General features: G+C 28.5%; 1 protein-coding gene across 2 annotated transcripts; it reads right to left on the bottom strand.

Annotated features, from left to right (window-relative positions):
- Nucleotides 1-793: 793 nt before the first annotated feature.
- On the bottom strand, nucleotides 794-20619 carry fh (frataxin). Of its 2 annotated transcripts, none has more exons than XM_087150352.1 (5): nucleotides 20497-20619; nucleotides 8253-8326; nucleotides 5740-5857; nucleotides 2122-2216; nucleotides 794-1003 (listed from the first exon to the last, which is right to left on the bottom strand). In XM_087150352.1, the coding sequence occupies exons 2-5, from the start codon at nucleotides 8321-8323 to the stop codon at nucleotides 871-873; spliced, it is 417 nt and encodes a 138-aa protein (XP_087006478.1). In that variant the 5' UTR covers nucleotides 8324-8326; nucleotides 20497-20619; the 3' UTR covers nucleotides 794-870. The 2 variants fall into 2 exon arrangements, with proteins under 2 accessions (XP_087006478.1, XP_087006477.1); XM_087150351.1 differs by lacking the exon at nucleotides 20497-20619 and adding an exon at nucleotides 9498-9851.
- Nucleotides 20620-21991: the final 1372 nt, after the last annotated feature.

The following is a 21991-nucleotide window of genomic DNA, read 5'->3' as shown; positions in this document are numbered from 1 at the left end:
TTTTTTAAATTTAAAATGTTTAAGAATTGTCATATAAATATGAAATTTAGATGAAAGCAATGAGAGATATCTGGAGTGACAAAGTAAAGATCCATTGCACAATTTTATTCTCTTCTATTTGAATAGAAGCAGAGGAGGTGCGAGTTCAGGCAAAATTTTTTCCCCTTCTGATCTGCACTAAAAATACTATATCAATGGATTCAGAGCAATGCTGCCAAATGCACTATAAATTTGGTAAACAAAAGCAGTCTACTTTATTGAACTAAACTGGTGATTTTGCTCTAGTCCGTACTCCTATTTTCACCTGTCTGATTTGTATTTAAAATATATAATATGGGGTTCAGAGAAATGCTGTTGAGAGAAGTTACAATCCTGAATGTTAATATAACAATTCTAAACAATGAGTTCATGATGGTTAAGAGGAAGTTACAAAGCGATGATCCGTTGTACAATTTTAATTCCTCTCATCTGCATGTAAAATAGTAATTCAAAGGATTCACAGCAAGTATCGATATAAGTATGAGTTTGGCAAAAAAAAAAAACAAAAAAACTTTAAAGAATAGTTAAGTTTTTTCAAATATTTTGTCAAGTAGTTTCCTCATATTCTGAGAAAGGGTTAAATACATAATATGGTGCTTAATTTTTAAGTAGAAAAAACCCACTGTGTCAGTTAGCAGTTTATCAATTGTCATAAAAAAATTAAAAGTTAAGATCAGATTTGACCTATTTTCCTTATCAATTGAAAGTAACAATTATGAAATGAGTTTTTAATGTAATGATGATAAGACAGCAAAACAGTTCAACAAAATTTATTGATATACCTAAAAATAACCACTTATTAGTTGTAGTTTGAACACATAACAGAAAAATTTATAAGCAATCCTCAAAGTTTATTTCTTCTTGTAAAATATTTGACATTTCTTCTGATAAAATCCTGCACAATGAAATTCCATCGCGTTTATAAATCCATTTTTCATCAATATAATCATATCTTTTGGGTCCACTAAAAATAAATAATTAAAAATAATGATAAAACAGGCATTTTTTAAATTCAATAAATAATTAATCAATTAAATATATTGGGTTATTTCAAATAAACAATAATCATCTTGTGGATTGTAGAATTTTCAGATTTATCGCAAACTGTTTAATTAAGCTTCTTTTTCTAATTTTGTTAATTCAAAATTTGATGCAAAAAGGTGAATGAAATTTTTTTTAAAAAAAAAGTATTTAAAATAATTTAAGAGAAATTTGCAAAACTCCAGGCAATGCAAGCATAAATTTTGGTTTGTGTTATACAATTTATTGATAAGTTTTTTATTAATTTTATAAAGATTATTAAAAATATATATATATATTGACTTAAAAAAACTTCTAACATCTAATTCTCTTACGTGGCTCCCAATTTTGGCTATATTTCTTTCCCGCCGGTGGTTTGTTTTGTTTACATTACTATTTCTCTTACACGGCGAATCGATCAATGATTGCCGCGAAAAATGTCACATGCCAAATCTAGCTGAGGTGGCTCAACATATAGTGCTTTTAAAAACGGAAACTGAAATAACCAGAGAGCATCAGCTGCGGCAATCTCTTACTATTAAGCTGGGCAGAAGTAAGTAGTCTTTGTCGATAGATCTCTATTTTAGTATTTTGTCGAAAGCGCCTTTTTTCACGAATTTATATATTACGAATTTATTTGACGAATTTTGATTTAGATCACGAATTATACTATAGCACATTTCTAATAGGTTTAACGAATTACATGTCATTTATTTGAATTCAAATTTATTTTAATGACTTAGTATTTACTAAAAAGATGTAACTTTAAAAAAAAAAAAAGTTTTTATATGGATTTGAACGATTGTTTTGAATTCTTAGAATTTTGTGCATTTGCAATGTACCTAAGTTAGTAGCGACCGAAGCGAGCTTGGTTTGCTAAGCAAACCACATAAGATTGCGTAGCAATTTTCGGGGGTTGGCGAGCAGTGGGTGCAGCCCACTAATTAAGAATACTTTCTAAAGGTGTAATTTCCTGACATTAACTTAAAATTTAACAATACATACAGATATCAATAGTTATAAATAGTAATTTTAAGATACACACTGTAAACTTATATTTACCTAATAGGAGAGGATAACCAAATCTGTTTATTAGGTGATTGTTTATTCAAAACGTATGAGCCATGATGATTAAGTGTAACAGTTAAAACACCATTCTACAAAAGAAAGACAAATAATTTTTTAATTAAATTTTTCTTTTTATAAAAAATACAAAATTTTTTATGAAAGAATAGATAATTTAAATTTTTTTTATTAGTCTATTTTTTTTCTTATTTTGTTCTGTTTCTATAGTATCTGTAGTAGGTATTTTAGTACCAATATTGGTATATTGAATTGGTAGTTAAAAAAAATGACAACTCCAATTAACATAATAAAAGTAATACCTATTACAGAAGGCCAATTTTTTTTAAGGTTCTCATGTATAAATAGTACATTTTCTCCATCAATTTAGCATTTTAACGCATTTTTTTAAATTTCAATTTGTACCTATGATCAAATTTATATGCATAATAATATTAAAATAACTAGTAATGACTGAGGCTAATACTTTCATTATCATTTTTGGCAAACTAATATTGGTACTTTTTTTAAAGGTCTACAAAACTGTCAAACTATTATTGATGCTAAACTAAATGAATTTCAAAAAGTCAGATATTTAAAATTCGATTTCTTAGGCACTAGTCAGTCGATTTCATGCAAATTTTGTATTCTGTTATGTAAAATTACAAACTTTAAAATCATGTAAAAAATTGTATGCTTTGAAATTCAAAATTGTTTTGACTCTTATTTAATAAATATTTTTTTTGTTCCCAATGCACACCTGGAGAATGACCTAGGTCATACAGGTATCTGAAGGGCAGATTTGTTGGCCACTCTTTTAGGGGCATCATATTTGGTGGGCCAACGTTGCTCCCACAGTAAGGACAGATAGTACAGAGAAGGAAAGAACATCCATGCCTTGCCCGGGATTCGAACCCAGAACCTTTCTGATGCAAGGGCAGTTCCCTAACCCCTACACGGGCGGGTCGGCTTATTTAATAAAATAACATACCTGCCAACTTTTACGCATTTGGCGTAAAATTTTATTTTTATATTTAAAGTGGTAGTAAATATATACTTTTTCTTCTTTTATAAACGTAATTTTTAAATGATTTTGATCACCACTATACTTAAAAAAATTAAGCATATATATTGATATGTGTTGCTATCATGGTTGTCAGCTTAAGCTTTTTCAAATACAAAGTATTTTCTGGCTTAAAAATTAAATTTTAATTCCATTTTAATACCACTGGAAAATATCAGAATGGAAGGGATTAAAAGTTGGCAGGTATGAAATAATATTTATGAAAATTAATTTTTTACATGGAATTATCTTTGGATAAACGGATTTTATAACTGTGTGCAAAAGTTTTTCAATTCACTCAAAAGATTTGAGATATGGCGAAATATGCAAAAAGTAAAATTAACATTGAGGGTTCCAAACTTTGAATGGCTCTCTTGACCCAATTATGGGGACCTTATATATTGGGGATCAAAAATCCAAATAAGTTGAAAAAAGGGTACGTTTATTCAGAGAAAGTATGCTTTTGTATCTGATTTCATAACTAAAAATATCGCCTGCTCTTATTAATTAGCATATTTTAGGTCACCCCTTTAAGTAATTAAGATTAAGTTCTAGAACTCGAAGATCCGATCATTAGATCAAAAGTTATTAAGGGTAGTCCGTTTTTTTATTTCGTGCACTGTACATTTATAATAACTGTGATAAAAATCAAACAGTTAATTTGTCAATTAAAAGATGATACATACATACTTGAATATCATGGATAATAAATAGATATAGACAAAATATAATTTCCTGAATAAAATAATACAAAAACAGAAGTCATACTTGATCTCTGGAAAAAAAATTCTTCAAGTTTTAAGAGCAATTATTTTAAAAACACTGTACTCTCGATTTTTTTAGTTAGTTAAAAATTCATGAAAATAATATTTGTGGACAAAAAGTACTAGTATAAAGTTAAAAGTATGAGGAACTAAAATTTTATATACATTAATACAAAATCACTAATAGAGGCAAAGTTGTCTCAAAGAAGAAAAGTTCTGAAATATGCCTAGAAAGTAAAATGAGAGACTTTAGCAGATTTAAATTTCCTTTAAAATGGAAAGATAAGAATATTTCAAACAGCTTCTAGAACATATTTTTAGTATTGATGCATATAGACAGAAATCTTAAAAATAATTATTTATGAAAAATAGTTAATCAAGAAGAAATAGAATCTAAAGTACATTACAACATCAGTTAAAATTGACACGCTTTTATAACTATACATGAAAAATTTTTTTGAAAAAGCTGCTTTGAAAAATCTATAGTTTCAGCATCTTATTTCAATCTCTACCAATCATTAGGTTTAAAATTCCATTTAATTAGTTTTTATATACTTAGAAAAGTGTATGGTAGAAAATTAGGGCTTAATTTCAAATTTAAAAAAAAAAAATCTAACCATTACTTAAAAAAAAATTAAAAATAGAAAACCTAAAATTTTCTAAGATTTTTATTACAAAATTTTTCCTGTTCTTCGAATTTTTGTAGACATTAAATGTTTTTATTTTTAAAGACATTTATTTTCTACTTGTTAGTGTCTATTTATCAGTAATCATACTATGCCATGTTCAGTTCAGAACCTAGATGTTTATTAATACGTAATGAACAATGAAAAGAACTATTTTTTCTATTTTTAATAAAGAGAATAGAAATTGAACACCAATAGATTTACAGAAAAAGATTCTAAAACAATTTAAGCAGAAATTAAAGCACTGTCAGACAAATAGGCTTATTATTTATTGTAGTATGAACTGAAAATCATCAGATTCAGTTTCAGAAAAAATTAAGGTTGATGTATAAAAGAATGCAAGAACAAGGTTAAAGAAGTATAACCTACAGAATACTCACAGAATCCTAAATATTTAGCATTTTAACAAAAATTATAGCATGCATTTATTTAGATTAATTCTGATTTATTTCATTCATTGTAACTTATTTATTTATATTTGGTGGCAGGGTTTAAGCTGTGTTACAAGATTTTGAAAAAAGAAATAAATTTTATTTAGCAAAGTAAATAGAATTTCATATATTATTCTAGAAACTTAGATATGTTGATTTTTTATTTGCAAAATTTTGTAACAGGAATTTTTGCAGGTGTAAAGCTTTCTCTAGTTGTTTTTCCGTGAAAATTTGTCTCGTTTTATTTAGGTCATATATTTTTTTTTTACATATTATGTTAAAAATGCCACCAACAAGGTACCCTGTTCTTTGTAACAGAAATTAAAAAATTATATGGAATGCAATTACCCTATAAATTTAAATTACTAGATAATTTTTTTCTTAATTCTTGATAGAATTTTGAAAGTATTATTTTCAGGTTGAATATTATTTTTTAATATCCTCTAATATAGAGATAAACTTTTTACAGATGTCACATTAAAAATTATTATAAAAGTCCAAAAAAATTAAATGTTTTACAATTATCTTTCATAATTACATAATTGCCTTCAATAATTTGAAACCAAAGATATAGACCTGGCAAAACATAAAACATAACATCGATAAAACACAACACAAATAAAACAAACCATAAATAAAACATTACATAATATAGCAAGTTTCAATATACTCACACTATAATTCACATCCCATTCTACAAGATTAGATTTTTCCAAAACATTTTCAAAAGACTCACATAAGTTTTGCAATGTTTCCTCTGCTATTTGTTCAAATTTAACAGATGAATTTATGCTGCAATGGATAAATAAATAAATAATGACAAAATATCACACATCAAGGGTTTATAATCAAAAAGAAGAAAATTTTCTCTATCTTCTCTAGGCCATTTTGCATAAAATTCCAGGATAATAAAAATTAAACGCATAATATATTTAATATGAAAAAAAAAAAACTTTCTCCTCATATTTTGTGTGTAAATTGGATTACTTTTAAAGATTATAGGCAATTTATTTAAGAACTAAAATGAAGAGTAAATTCAATATGTGCCACAATCTTAATGAGTTAAGTTAAAATGCTGCACATTTAAAATAATTATAACAATAAAGGAGAAGAAAACATTTACAATAGTTTAAACTTAAATTTTTTAAAGATAAATAATAAGAATAAAAAAATTGAAATTGCAGTGAGATAAAAAGGCAGGGGAATAATTGGAAATTTTTTTTTTCTATTTTAAAAATTGCTAACTCTTTTTTAAGAAAATTAATCTTGGTTTACAATATTACCTTGCACTTACTCATAAAGATGTGTTGTGGATGAAGTAGAAAAGGAACATAAACATAAAAATTACATTACATATGTAAATTTGAGAATAGCCTTCTGTTAAATGCTTATTAATTATTGAATCGTTAACTCAATACAAATATGTAAAAATTACAAAACTAGAAAAATTTATTATATATAAAAAAACTATATATATATAAAACTTAGATTAAAAAAGGTCCCTCCAATTTAAAAATTCAATATATTTTATTAAAATTAGTAATTTGGTTCAATATTTCTTTAATAAAATAATTAAAAAAAGAATTTTAGTAATTTTGTTGGGGACAAAAAACAATAAGCCAGTAATTAAAAATCTTTGACAAAAGTAAATTACATAACAGTGTTCCCATTTTTATAATTCTGCAATCATCAAATTCTTAATATCACTTGTTTTTGCACAAAATAATAAAGAAATTAATTCAATATTTTTAAATGACAAATTTGAATAATTTTTGTTACAGCATACACTTAAAACATTAGAAAAAAGAAGTTCCCTAAACTCAATATTTTATTAAAATTTTAATTGAATTCTTGAATTTTTTTAAACCTAATTTGTTATACTCAAGGAGGGCTGAAATTTAAGTTAGAGAAGTCTTAAATACTTTGTTTAATTAGTGGAAAGTGAAAGTCCCTCAGATTAAAGTTCATTAATTTACAATTTTAAATAAATTTTATCTTTATTCAATCAAAAAGAGAGATGAAAATTATGAAGTGGCGAGACTCTGCTGCTGACTGTCTTAAACCCAGATTAAAATCTTGATCAGTGAACAATCCTCATTGCAGTACTGATCTACTAATAAAACTGCACCATCACTATAGATTTTTCATCAATGCAATTTTAATGGGTTTGTGTCGTAAGCACAGAAAATAGTGGTAAACTAATATAAAATTTTCTTTTGAGGAAATTGTTTTTAAACTCCATGTCTGATTTTCCAATCGTCGAGATTTTCAGCTTAGTTCGAGAGATGCAACTAGTAATCATTAGTTAAGCTTGTAATATTGAGTTTTAGCTAGATTAGATAAGGTGAAAAATTCCCTGACAATTGAGATATAATTACTTTTTTCCCTGACGTTTTTCTCAAATCTCATTTTCCCCGACTGTTCCCAATATTTCAGGTACATACAAACCCTGCATATCTACTAACTACAGGAACATGAAAATAAAAAAAATTTGCCCAATATACTTGATAAAAGTTTTATGAATAATTATGTTGTCCACCACAATGTGTTGAAAACTTTATAACTTTCAAAGCTTGGGAAAATTTTTTTAAAAAAAATATATGATTTGCTTCCACCGAGTAAGTTTTTGTATTGATTATTACTTTTTTAATAAATAAAATTTAAAGTGTAATTTTAAGTTGAAGGTCCACCAGTGTTGATTTCACTTAAAGTATATTTTATGAGCACCCATTCAAAGTTGAGGGCATTATCACTGTTTGCAACTAATTCACAAAGAACAGGTATTTTAAATATAGACTTTAAAAAAATATATTTAAATGTAAGTATTTATTCAAATTATAATGCTTATTCTTTTACTCAGTTTAATAATTATAAAATATTCCCTAACATTAATTTGAAAATACATATACTTTTAAGGAAATATAACTATTAAATGTAATTTTTAAAGAGTTTTAAATATAAATTTTTTAAATAAATTATTTCATATGTGGAGTAGATAACACTCATGGTTTTGCTTGAAGGAATATTTTATCAGCTTTGCTTTAAATGATAATGCTTTGGTTTATAACATGGATTTATAAAATTTCAGGCAAATTAAGAAAAAATTCTTACATATTAAAATTATTAACTTTATAAAATTTTAAAAATTAATAAAATAAAATTATGCATATTATGAAAAAAAATTTACCTGAAGGATTTCATTTTAGTTATATTATAACAGAAATTGGCTATAACTGGAATACTGATCTTGTTTTGCATGTGCTATAAAATATTAATCACAGAGAACTTAAATAATAATATAGTTAACAACAATAGGAAAAAAAAACATTATAAATTATTTGAATAAATAAGGCAAATATTTTAAGAGAAACATATAAAAATTATCACCACAATAATATACATATTTTTTGTACATATCAAATATTTAAGCCCTTCAATTATCAAGCCTCTTTCAAAGTTTGCATAGTGATTTTCAAATAAGCAATATTTTTCAATGAATGATAGAGAAAAAGCTAGTTTTGTTATACAGAAAAGAATACTTTAGTCAGTTTTTGGCTAATGTGACCTCATAAGTAGCTATCAACTAATGGATAACTTATTCTATTTTGTAGTTAAATGTCAGATCATTAGTATATTTTATTTAGCGAATTTCAACAAAATAATAATATTAAAAGAAGAACAATTCATTTTGCTTTTATAGTTAATGATGCAAACTTCAATTAACTTAAACTAAAATCAACTTATTAAAGATAATAAAGTATGAATATAAAAGTGTTGACAATCTATCATCATAAAAATTAATCACATCTATAAAAGTCATCAAAGGAGGTTTTAAAAATTGATATCAATAAGATTTGTACTAATAATTTATAATAGAAAACATGCCTGTAATATTAAGAAGGTGGACATTTTTTTAAGAATTGAATTGATTATAGGGTTTAGTGGTATAAAAATAACTTAGTGAAGATAATAATAATGATACAGGCAATATTAAAATCCCCAATTGAATATATAGTAACTAAAACTGTAAACAAGCTTCCCTGTTATGTCTTTAGTGCAAAGTAAAGAGAAAAAAAAAATTAATAGCTATTTAACTTGGTATCAGAGCATTTGCTCTGAATATAATGCTTTTTATATAATATCGAAAACTGCATGCAATTTTACCCAAAGAAATATTCTAAATTGTGAAATTTGATGTTGGCTTTTACCATTATTTTATACGCAATAACTAGATAATATTAAGTAATTAAAAGTAATTATCAGCCGAAAGTATTGAAAAAAATGATTTGTTACACAAAATTATTTAATATAACAAAGCATGCATGATAGAATATAAGGAACAAATATTATAGAAAATATTTTGACTTATGGTCAGCTAATAAGATCATCTAAAAAATATATATTATTTTTTCCCTCTTGAACAACTACTCACAAAATTATGCGACTTAAAGATTTCATTTGAAAGAAGTCTATAAAAACTAGTTTTAATCCAACTGGAACCCATGCGGTGTATAAGATATTGACGAGAACAGAGAAAATTAATTTTTTTTGTAAATAGAGACATCTGAAAGCCTATAATTCAAACTCTATCTTTCAAATTACAATTTCGTGGAACCACTAAGCTGATACATATATAGATATAATACTAAGAAAAATTTCAAGTAAAAGACGCAGTTAAAAAAATCTTTGTAGAATCATTTTATTTTATTAAATCAGATGAATCGCAAAGTAAAATTATTCTAAGGCGATCAAAGTTTATATTTGTTTTGACTGGTGTGCATCCGGCTGCTCACTTTTGTTACGAAATAGAACCTCATGTTCATAGAGATTTAAAAACCCTCGAATAAAAATAAGTTATAGGTGGCGCTTTCCAACAACCATACTGTTGCAAGGAGACTGTGTTCTGAGGCAGAGGAAAAAAAAAAAAAAAAAATTAAAATTACTTCAGAAACAGTAGTACACTAGAAAAGATGTTCTATAAAAATTAAATAGTTTTAATAATGCATAGAACTCAATTTTTTTTAAAATTTCAGTATTATTTCTTTTATTCAGAAAGATATAATTATAATTAGGATCCTAATTTCCAAGAATGGATGGTGTTTTCAATAGAAGTGTAAACAATAACAATCTCGAGCTCGGCACCTACTCTAGTCCCGGTTAAAAAGTTTGCAGCTGCTTACTACATGTTATTCTGATAGGCGATGTTTTCAAATGGATAATTTTGTTTTCAATAAAAGAAATAAATTAGATAATTTCTGGGCTCAAATCTGCCATATTTCATAAGATATTAATGTTAATATGTAATTCTGGTGAGTTTGAAGTGAAAATTTGTTTTAGTTTTTAGAGATATATTGTTAAAAAAGGTGACATGGTTGCTAGATTTTGAATAACTCGCTTTTTTGGCAGTCTTGATATGGCGTCTTTCCATAAGTTTATTACTGTTTGTTCTTGTTGCAAGCTGTGCACCATCTTACGTTAGTGTTAACACTTTTAGCAATTTAAACACCAGTCTTGTTAGCATTGTAAACACAAGTAATAAGTAATAAAATACATTGTTTGCAAGAATCTCAAAATAAAATGATGCCAAATGGCTTTAAAATACAACGGAAACAGTAACCCGGAAATTTAGGCGGTACCGAGCTTTCAGAGTTATCTAGTGTAGAAAACACCATCCATAGGAGAATGCAGAATAGAATGTACTAAGTTAAAAATAAATTCTGAAAGTACAAAATAATTAGTCAAGAAGGCTGTAGATGTTTCTTACTTTCAATTTCTACAAAAATATCGAATATTATGGAAAGCAACCGTCAATAATTCTGTTTTAAAAAATCAAAAATAATAAAAATTGTAAAATCGAATAGTGACCTAAATTTGAGGAAAAGAAAGGGGGGGGGTAAGGATTAGTTATTATACAAATATATAAAACTGGAGGGAAATAAAAAAAAATATTTGCTTTATACTTATTTAGCTTAAGCCTTATAAATGTTATACCTTTATTTAAGACCAAATTTTTACACATTGGATAATTTAAGATTAACGACCTAGATTATTCAATGTCCAATGTGTGGATAAATGCCTTTGTTATAATATGTAAAAATAAATTCATAATTGGACTCTATTCAGTTCCAAGATTGTGAATTCAAGAGTCGAACTTAAAACCAAATTAAGGAATATTAATGATAAAACGATAAAAAAATATTTATCAGCAATAACCTTTCATCATTAATAATTTATTATTAATAATTTATCATTAATAATTTATCATTAATAATTTATTGATTGATAATCTTATCAAATATTTTCAAAATATAATAGTCTTTTATTGGTTAATACTATCAAAAATTTTTTTTTTAATTTTTTGTTTATAAAATCGGAGTTTTGCTGAAAGACAGTGAATTCTTTAGGTTTTCAATAGTTGAAAGAAATTGGATACAGTTGACCTACATGGGAAAAAAAAAAGAATCTGTAACTTAACAAAACATTTATTTCTCACTGTATATTAATATGAAGATAAAAGTTTGGAAACATTATAATTTAACTCAGTGCTTAAACGAGCTCTTTTGTTTAAAGTAGCCATAATTTAAAAAATACTTGAAGCTGTGCGTGGTTGGAAGCAAAAATTTCTCAAATCCCTTGTGCATGTTTTCAAATAAGTGTACATCAGAGATCATGTTTGTTCAAACACAAAGAATTTCAAAATGTAACTGTGATATGTCGTGGTATTAAATCTATCGTGAAAACAATTGCTGAATTGGTAAATTTGTAAGAAGAAAAATAAACAGCAAAAATTTTACTTCTAGCTTCCTTTACAATAAATTTGTGATTTAAATAAATAATTTGAATTTTAATCAATCTTGTATTGAAAAATGAATTCAACTGTTATATATTTAAATCTATCACCAAGTTTTTCAATATTTTTTTATACAATGGTGCTAAAAACTGAATGGATATTCTATGCATGTTTCTTTCCTTTCAAATTTCCTAAATAAATAATTTATTAATAAAATATGGATGTATAACAAGTTATCAATTGAAATTCGTTCATTTGGGAAGCCACCAATGCGTTAGAGAAAGTAAATATAGAATTGCTTTCATACTTTAAAAATATTTAGTTTCGAATTAAGCGTATCCCTGATTAAACATATACATTTATTTGAAATCTAATGCAAAATTTATGAGATCATTGAGAAAATATTTAATTATTAGTTTGAGTTTATTTAATATCCAATAATGTAATCTGGCCTTGTATTTAGCATAACAGGACATTTAAAAATGAGTACAAAAAAAACAAAACAAAAAAAGCACCATGTTTAGGACTGAGGTGAAACAATAATTAATGTTTTTGATAGGTAATAATGGCAGTATATAATAGTTAGAATTATTTTGTTAGAATTATTTTTTTAAAACTTGAGAATTCTTTTTCGCTATTTTTATCATGAGCATGTACGAGCAAAATTAAACTTATCATATATATATTCATGCCTTATCTCTTATCATCAAAATATGTTCAATAAAATTAGAGAAAAATATTTTTTTAAACAAAATTAAATTATGCCAGATACCCGTACTCACTCACAAATAACTGACACCGGTAATATTTTTTTCATTAACTATTGCCAAATGGATTTTCTACATCCTTTTAAAGCCCTTATGAAAAGCATGTGCATTCGCATTACATTGGTAAGCATGTGCATTCGCATTGCATTTGTATGGATATGCATTCGCAATACATTTGTAAGCTTGTGCATTCGCATTACATTTGTGAGCATTTGCCGATTTGTGTAAAAGTTTGCAACTAGACTTATACGAGGGTTGCTATTTATATTTCTGGCCTAATAATGAAAAAACAAATATGTAGGATCGAAATTGGTTTTATTGTTTTTCAAAATATTCTCCACGATGATCAATACACTTTTGCATGCGTTTGAACCAATTTTCAAAGCACTTTTTCCAGTCCGATTGAGGTAACTCCAAAACATACGTTTTGAATGCATCAACCGCTTCTTCGGGGGTCGAAAATCGTTGTCCACATAATTTATTTTTGATGTATGGGAATAAGAAGAAGTCATTGGGTGCCAGATCAGGGCTGTACGGCGGATGACCCATCGGTTCGATCTTTCGCTCCGTCAGAAATGCCTTTGTTTGAGTCGATGTGTGAGAGCTCGCATTGCATGATGAAGAATGATTCACCTGTTCTTCTGCTTTTTTCGAATTTCTCCGATGACTTCTGGCAAACAAATGGTCGTGTACCATTCAGAATTGACCGTCCTGCGTTGCTCTAACGCCACTGTTGCCACATGACCGTTAATGCCGAAGAAACAGGCAATCATTTGTTTCGATGTGCTTTTTCCTCGAACAACTTTTGTTGGTTTTGCCTCGTCTTGGAAGACCCATACAGTTGATTGCTGTTTTGTTTCTGACTCATATGCATAGATCCATGATTCGTCACCTGTGTAGATGTTATACACAGCCTTTGATGTACCTTGAACGTATTTTTCCAACATTTCCTTGCACCAATCGACACGAGCCTTTTTTTGAGCGTTTGTCAAATTATGCGGGATCCAACGCGAACAAATTTTTTTTACGCTCAAATGTTCATGCAATATTTTATTGATGCTAGTCATACTAATGTCCAAAGACGTCTCTATCTCTCGGTATGTCACATGACAATCTTGCTTTATCAGTTCACGCACAGCATCGATCTTTTCTGGCACAACAACGGATTTTGGACGACCTGCACGGGATTCATCCTGGATCGAACATCGACCACGATTAAATTCGTCATACCAATTTTTTACAGTGCTGTAGGATGGCGCTTTATCGCTGAATAAAGAATTAAGTTCATCGCAGCACTCTTGTCTTGACAATAAACGTCGAAAGTTATGAAAAATAATGGCACGAAAATGTTCACGATTCAATTCCATTTTTTGAAAGAGAAGAACTTTTCAATTTACTGTCAACAACACAAATGAAGCTATAATGGTAAATCGTCTGTTGAGTTTATGTTTAAAAATATCAAACTTTCGATTAAAATCGTCTGCGGTCGCCTAGCAACACTTACTGTTGCCAAGGCCAGAAATATAAATAGCAACCCTCGTAGAAAACTATTTGATTGAAAAAGAAAAAATACGTTTTAATTGAGAATTGTAGTCATAATTTAAAGGGATTTTCTATTACTATTTTTTTATAAGGGAAACTTTTACGTACTAAATCATTTCCTATGTTTTGTAGGAACACATAGAACAGGAACATTAAAGCATTAATAAAATTTTTTTTGGGTCTTTCTTCCCACTCAGTAAATGTGCCCTCACAGTACGTTTCTCTCAAGGTTAAAATTAAAATAATAAAAAAAATATTAGGAATAAAAACACAGTACGTTTCTCTCAAGGTTAAAATTAAAATAATAACAAAAATATTAGGAATAAAAACACAGTACGTTTCTCTCAAGGTTAAAATTAAAATAATAACAAAAATATTAGGAATAAAACAAAATAATAAATAAATAAAAATGGAAGGAAGGAAAAACGACGGCTGCCAACTTGCACTGCTTTGATGATAAATTTTTTTAAGTGGTAGCAAAGTTTTAATTTGATTTTATTCTCGATTTAGTAAATTTGATTAAGAGTCGATTTTGTACACCACTACATGTAAGTTAACCCCTTGGGGACGGGTGATTCAGAAAAGCATTCGTACAAAATCAGAATCAGGATGTAATTAAATAAAAAACGTTAATTTAAACGTAGTCGTTGCAAATTTGACAGACATACTTTCCTTTTACTTTAATTATTGTTAATTCAATCATACATATAAACTATGTTAATTCAAAGTATTACTAAATAGTTTTATTTTGAACAAAGTAATGGTGAATTAAATAAATCAAACAATTATAACTCCGCCCACAAATAAACTGTTAAAGAATTACTTTGATTACCAGTTTTATCTTTTTACCCTGGTTGATACGGTTTTATGCTGGCAAGTATTTGTGACAGTCGACGCCATACCTGCCAACTTTTAATCCCTTCTATTATGATTTTTCTCAGTGGTATTAAAAAGGAATTAAAATTTCAATTTTAAGCAAAAAATACGTTGTTTTTGAAAAAGCTTAAGCTGACAACTATGATAATAACACATATTAATATATATGCTTAATTTTTTTAAGAATATTGGTGATCAAAATCATTTAAAAATTAAGTATATAAAAGAAAAATTAGTATATATTTACTACCACTTTAAATATGAAATTAAAATTTTACGCCAAATGCGTAAAAGTTGGCAGGTATGCGACGCGAAAGGGTTAATAAAATTCCCAGTTCAGGAAATGCTACTTAATTTCAATTATTTCATAGTGAAGTTTTCAATGAAATTTCAGTACTGTATAATTTACAATTATACTTTAATTTAATAAATACTGTAATTTAAAAAAAATACTGTATAATTTAGTGTCTAACTACTATTCCAAAACCTTTTACTCAAAGTGGAGCAGTTGGCATCTCTGAAAATTTATAAAAGAGGAAAATTTATGCGAAATTCTTTTTAAATATATGTCATTATGGCTGATGCAAATTGTACTTGCATTGCAAAATAGTATTGCCTAGTCCTAGTCCTAGTGTTTAGATTTTACTGGGCACCTGGGCCGCGAAGCGGCCCCTATCCCATTCATCTGGAATTTTTGAACAGTTTTGGTTGAGCAATGAGGTAAGCAGGCAATGGAGTTGCTTTTATGAATGTTTCAAGCTCTTTGCTTGAATAACTAAAAAGGAATCAAAAATAAATTGAGCAGCTTGCTCTAAACTGTGTTTGTTTGATTTTGGAGTTGTTCAGAATTGTATCAGCATGAGTAAACGTTATTTTCAGAAAGGTTGATGAAATTATTTGTTTTGATAGTTATGATATGAGGCGTCGGAGGTGAAATGTGCAGCTATTGGTCTGTAGTTTTTATCTTTGATATAATTTTCAAATTTAAAGATTTCATTAAAATTTGCTGTTTTACATTCTATGGCTTTATCGAAAAAATCTGCGTTTAGCTTGTATATATGCTGTGATAGAGTTGGTATTTTTAGGTCTGCATGTATATTGGTATTCCGGATGAACCATCTTGCACAGGTTATTTTTCTAAGGATCTTGTTTTGGCATTGGTTTAATTTCTTCAGTAGATGTTGAGGTATCGTTGTCCAGGCAGGTGAGGCATAGGTAAGTATTGGGCGGATCAATGCTGTATATAGTAGCTTCTTTAGTTTAAGTGACATATTCTGATTATAATTAATGGTTGTATGGCTATTATTGCTGCATTTGCTTTATCTATTGTGCTTTTGATGTGATCATTCCAGGTGAGTTTGCTATTGATTATAAGGCCAAGATAATTTGCTTTTTTAACTATTGGTATTGGTATGTTGAACATTTTTGGTTGAAGTTGTGGAAGTATTTTAATTCTTCTTTTTTGTATAATTAATATTTGTGATTTTCCAGCATTTACTGCAGTTTTCCATTTTAAGCACCAGTCTTCTATTTCGTCTATATGGTCTTGTAGTTTTTGAAGAGCATGATTTGGGTTTCTGGATTTAATAATAATACCGGTATCGTCTGCGTAATAGGCTGTTATGCTGTTACAAAATAGTATTGCAAAACTGGAGACACGTTAATCAGAGGGATAAAGAAGGAAATATGGTGGTAACCAAGCTATTTCATTATTAATTTAATTATGGGATGTAATACTTTGATTTGTTTGCTTCACCACAATGGTGGAAATAACTATTGGTGACACCACTAGTTATTTCAAAGTAAAAAATTTAAACTAATACCGATTAAAAGCAGTGCTGAACATCTCAAGAACTCCATTTTGCGGTCCAAACCTTAATTTTCTCATGAATGTTTCTTAGTCTAATTTCAGGACGAATGGGAAAAGGGCCGTAAGGCCACAGGCGCCCATTTCCACTACAACGAACGAGCAGTGCAGAACAATGTGCTCTTCCAGCTACCTCATCGACTCATGCATGTTCAAGATGCTCAATATAATATTTTTCAGTTATTTTGACATAAAATAATGCAAAATAGTGAAAAGCAAAATAACTTAAAAAATTTTTCACCAGAGAATTAAAAGGCTCCTAACTAGGTAACTAAAACAAAGTGGAGCTTAATAAGGACTTTTGAATTATTGACATGTAGTGGTGGGTGAAACAGCTTAAAATCAATTGTACTGAGAAATTATAATTTTTATTATTTTAAAATTTATTTATGAGATTATTAGTTCTTCTACCACTAGATAAATTTTTTTCGTAAAAAAAGAACACGTTGACATTTCTCTTTATGTTGAGAGGCCTCCCTGGCTAAGCGGTAACGTCCGCCAAACGCTGTGCGAAGCGTGAAGGTAGCGGGTTCGAATCCCATTGTTATCCTGAATGTATATTTGTGTTGTTCATCCCTGTATTGTGCGAGTCCCGCAGTGGACTGATCGTTAAGACACGGTTCCCGAAGAACACCGAAGTCAAGCATCACTGGCTACGGTCAGTGTGCGGGTGGGTGACCACTTGGATCAGTCTGCGTAGGGACCGAGGGTGTGCGGTATTGGTTCTCGTTAAACTGTGCTACCGTAATGTGCTCGACTTCGCTCGCAGGTCTTCGGGATGCCGAAGCGGGGGTGCCATCCCCTTCGCAGAGGATCAAAATTGTGATGGCATGTCTTCGGATCATCCTCCGGGATGTTTCCCAGACCGTCGCCAATAGCCCATTGTGCAGCTCTAGTGCGACGTAAATTAACAACAACAGCAACAACAACCGTATTGTGCGATCTGCTTTTCTACTTGAAAAAGGGTTACAAGTCTTAACCCTTTCACGCCGACTGTCACAAATACGTGCCAGCATAAAACCGTATCAACCAGGGTAAAAAGATAAAACTCGTAACCAAAGTAATTCTTTAGCAGTTTATTTGTGGGTGGAGTTATAATTGTTTGATTTATTTAATTCACCATTACTTTGTTCAAAATAAAGCTATTTTGTTATACTTTGAATTAACATTGATTATATATATGATTAAACTAACAATAATTAAAGTAAAAGCAAAGTAAGTCTGTCAAATTAGGAACGACTGGATATAAATTACCGTTTTTTATTTAATTACGTCCTGATCCTGATTTTGTACAAATGCTTTTCTGAATAACTCGTACCCAAGGGGTTAATTGAGCACACAAGCCTGCAAATGCATGTTGTACCAATAAGCAACAAACTCTTCGTTGAGGAGAAATATAAGGATGTGGCACTTAAGAAAAACTTAAAAATATTAAAGAAGTACTTTCAAAAACACTAGTATAGTTAAGAATTTAATTTAATCTTTTCCAGAACCAGTATTTGCAGTACACGTCTGCCAACTTTCTTCACTTTTTATAAAACTTTATTCCAGTGGTAGTTATGGTAATGTTTTAATGTATCATTTTTTATTCATTTAAACTTATTTTCTACACCACTATAAATAAATGATTAAAAAGTTCACACGCAACGCCACTTTGTTTCAGCTCAATCACAGTGAGGCTTTTAAAATGTTAGCAAAGTTACTAAAAATTCTGAAAGCTTTATTTTTCAAAAGTCCACAGCTCAAAAAATATTTTGCAAAAACCGTAGTAGTAGGCAGGCCTGGAAGTACAGCTTGTTTGTAACTTATAAGATATTTCCACTGATAAAATTCTCTGTTCTTTCGAGATAATGTTAAACTATATTGTTTCTTATTTTTCGAAAATTTAAATTGACACATGATCATTTCGTTACTATAGTTTGAGTTATACTTCGATAATAAGAATAATATCATTATGGAACCAGCACATAAAATTGTCTCTTAGAATGATAATTATAATTTTATGTTCTTTTGAACATTGTGAGGTGCAGGATTAATATCTTTTGAGCCTATTAATGAAAGGACTAAACCAAGAAATGATTCTCATAAAGCTTAGATATTAAAAATATTATGTCTGGGAAAGTTAAGTAATTTTAAAATAATAAATCAAGTTTAGTTCAATGAAAGCTACAAAATATATTTGTCTTCCAATAGAGAAAAAATGTTCGTTGTAGACGACGAAATAGTTTCAAATTGATTGCATGTGACACAATGCGACCGAAAAAGAAAAGCTCTATTCGAAATGTATGCATTCAGAAAATGAATTTGTGTTCTTTTTTTTATGGACCCAAGATAAATTGCAGATTATTTGTTCTGAAAAACGTGAGACAAATAGAAATGTAAGATCTAAGGGTTAGTGTTTGTTTTTGATCAAATGTTTATTGTTTCCAAGAGAAAAATTCAGAAAAGTTTCAGTTTATTTGTTGTTGAGCATCGAAGTCGTGATAAAACCTTAAATGTGGGGACAAAACAAATTATTCGCTGTCGAAATTTAGCATCTGTAAAAAAATTATTAATTTTTTAGAATACAAGAAAAATGCTTGATTGGCGTTTTAAAGAATAATCATATAACATCTATTTCATTGATATGTAATAAAATATGTATTTATTGATACCGGGTGATCAAAAAATGTTTCGGCAATTTGAAAAATAAATTAACTTATTCAACGTTATGAACTGAGTTCGTGCGGTCATATAATCTAAAGCAGTGGTTACCAACTGGCGGCCCGCGGTGCATTTTTTTGTGACTCGCGAATTAAAATATATTAGTAGTCGTTTTTTGCGGACAATTTTCTTAAAAAATCTATATGGGTTTAAAATACTTTTCTTTCATTTAAGAAAACCTAATTTCTTCGTTTCTGTGAAATTTAACGAACAAACGATGCAAAAAAATTTACTTCTCAGGTATTGCACCCAAGAAAATATTTATTCAAATACAAAAATAATCGTGTATGTTGCTCTTTTTTATTTCGCTTTTTTGTACTTAGTGACTATATTTTAGCATGTGCGTATAAGAAATTTTCTCGAAGAAATTCTCCCATTTAACTTTTTGAAACTACTAATTTTGGACGAAATTATTAAAATTTGTAGATTTTAAAACGCATAAAACAGGGAATGAATATCATATTTCATTTAAATTCCTTGAATTGAATATCGCGTGAGCGGAAAAGAAAAAAAAATTAATTTCAGATGCTCGAGAAATTTTTTGTTGTTGCTATAATTCCTAATAAGTCGAACAAAATGTAAATTTACCACAGAATTAAATTTAAAAGAAAAAAAAAATCTTGTCACTAAGTTTCTGATTAAGAGAAGATTCGAAATGATACGTAACAAGCATTATTTGTAATGCTTGTTATTTTGCTTTTTGATGTTAAAAAAAACTTAAATAAAAATCTGACAGTAATATTTTCAAACATAAAAGAGTCCTATATAAAATTTTGATAAAGTTGCGGCCCGCCATTTGACTAGTGTTTTGAATTGCCTCTCCCGGCCACATGTAAGTTGAAAACCCCTGATCTAGAACAAAAGCACCAGAAAGAGATTTAGTTACCTGAATTTCTTTCCTACAGGAGACGATTTTAGTTTAGTTAAAGAAATTTTAGTTCCTTTTCTTGTAGAGGATACCACATGCTAAATCAGTTGAAGAAAAGCAGAAGGAAACACAAATGGACAATTTGTTGTGATTTTCTTAGGAAACTAGAACGAAATCTTGAACTAACGAACTTGTCTGGAACCCTGACTAGTTCGAATTCCTAGTAGTTTCTCAGGAAACTGGATCAAACTAGTTCATTTATGTATTCTTATCAAGTTCGAAACTAGTCTCAAAATTTATCAACTCGTAGCACAGATGACTGGTAAAAAGTTATAAAACAATTTTCAAATTAACTAACATCCATAGCCGAAATGTGATATAGTCCACGGAAAAATTAACTAACTGGGTAAAAATTTCTGTTAAAATGCCCCAATATGCAACAGAGAACATTATAGTTTTTCTGAAGTTCATTGTAGTCATTGTCTCCAGCGCCTCCTGTTGATTAGCTTTACAACCAATTTTGATACGTGGCACTATAAGTTATTTAGTTTTCTGAACAGAATGTAGTGAAAACCGCATATTTCATTTCCTTCCGTTTTTCGTTAATTGATTTTACAAATCATCAGCCATTTAAAAAAAATGAAGAACTGGAGAAAAATATGAGAATAGCTGCAAATTTACAAAAGAAGCATAGAACTTCTACATGTTATTATATGCTCTATTTTAAATAAAACAAAACTTGTACATATTTAAAAGATCAACTTTTATTTTAATAAATGTTAAATTCTCATGTAATTAAACTTTTTTTTTAATAAACTCATGTAAAATTCTTTAATTTTTTATGCTTAACAAATTTATTGATTTTTCAAATGCAATTTATTTTTAATAATGCGCATTTGCGCAAACGTGAAAAAACAATGGAATTATTTGTGGTCAAGCAATTTTTTAAAATTATGTCGCAGCACTTAATCCTAATTTCAATCTTCATGGGACAAGATAAGATATTATTATTAACTAATTGCTATCGATTGTTGATCAAACCCCGAGTATGAATACTAACACGAACATATATCAAATCACGAAATTCTGTACATCAAGTACCTCATTTGAATGAACTCAGCATTATTTTGATCAATATATAATCCTTTAAAACAGGAACATAGTAATAAAATGTTTCATAAATACTTCTCGTAGTTTGCTTCGTTTTTAATACAAGTTCCCTGGAATTAATTATAAAAATCTAAAATTTTTACCCTCGTAAACAGAATTAAAACTGGTCACAGTGATTAGACGTTATGGAAAAACAGGACATTAAGTTTTAAAATCTATTTTTTAAAAAAAAGTAATAAAGAATTAGTCTCTTTCTCAAGCACTTGGATTTGATTAGTGGTTTTCGGAACGACTGAGATTCAGTTTGAAAATAGTTTAGTTCTGGAAACAATTTAAATTTTACGCAAATTAAAAAAAGAAATCGATAGTGATTTGAGGTGAATTATTTTTTTATGAGTTTTTA

Source organism: Parasteatoda tepidariorum, chromosome 8, assembly GCF_982258835.1.
Source record: "Parasteatoda tepidariorum strain Cologne lab strain chromosome 8, Ptep-v5.0, whole genome shotgun sequence".
Classification (NCBI taxonomy): Eukaryota; Metazoa; Arthropoda; class Arachnida; order Araneae; family Theridiidae; genus Parasteatoda; species Parasteatoda tepidariorum.
The sequence above is the reverse complement of the archived record's forward strand: the minus strand, read 5'-3'. Positions and strand labels throughout refer to the sequence as shown.

What these genes read in the sequence shown, in the direction of transcription:
- fh (XM_087150351.1), bottom strand. Translation starts at nt 9,629, where the DNA reads ATGTCTCTATTTACAAAAAAAATTAATTTTCTCTGTTCTCGTCAATAT. An exon ending in TCTTTAAGTCGCATAATTTT is followed by an intron (nt 8,327 to 9,497) that starts GTGAGTAGTTGT and finishes AATATTTTATAG; the next exon opens with CACATGCAAAACAAGATCAG. An exon ending in AATGGGATGTGAATTATAGT is followed by an intron (nt 2,217 to 5,739) that starts GTGAGTATATTG and finishes TTTCTTTTGTAG; the next exon opens with AATGGTGTTTTAACTGTTAC.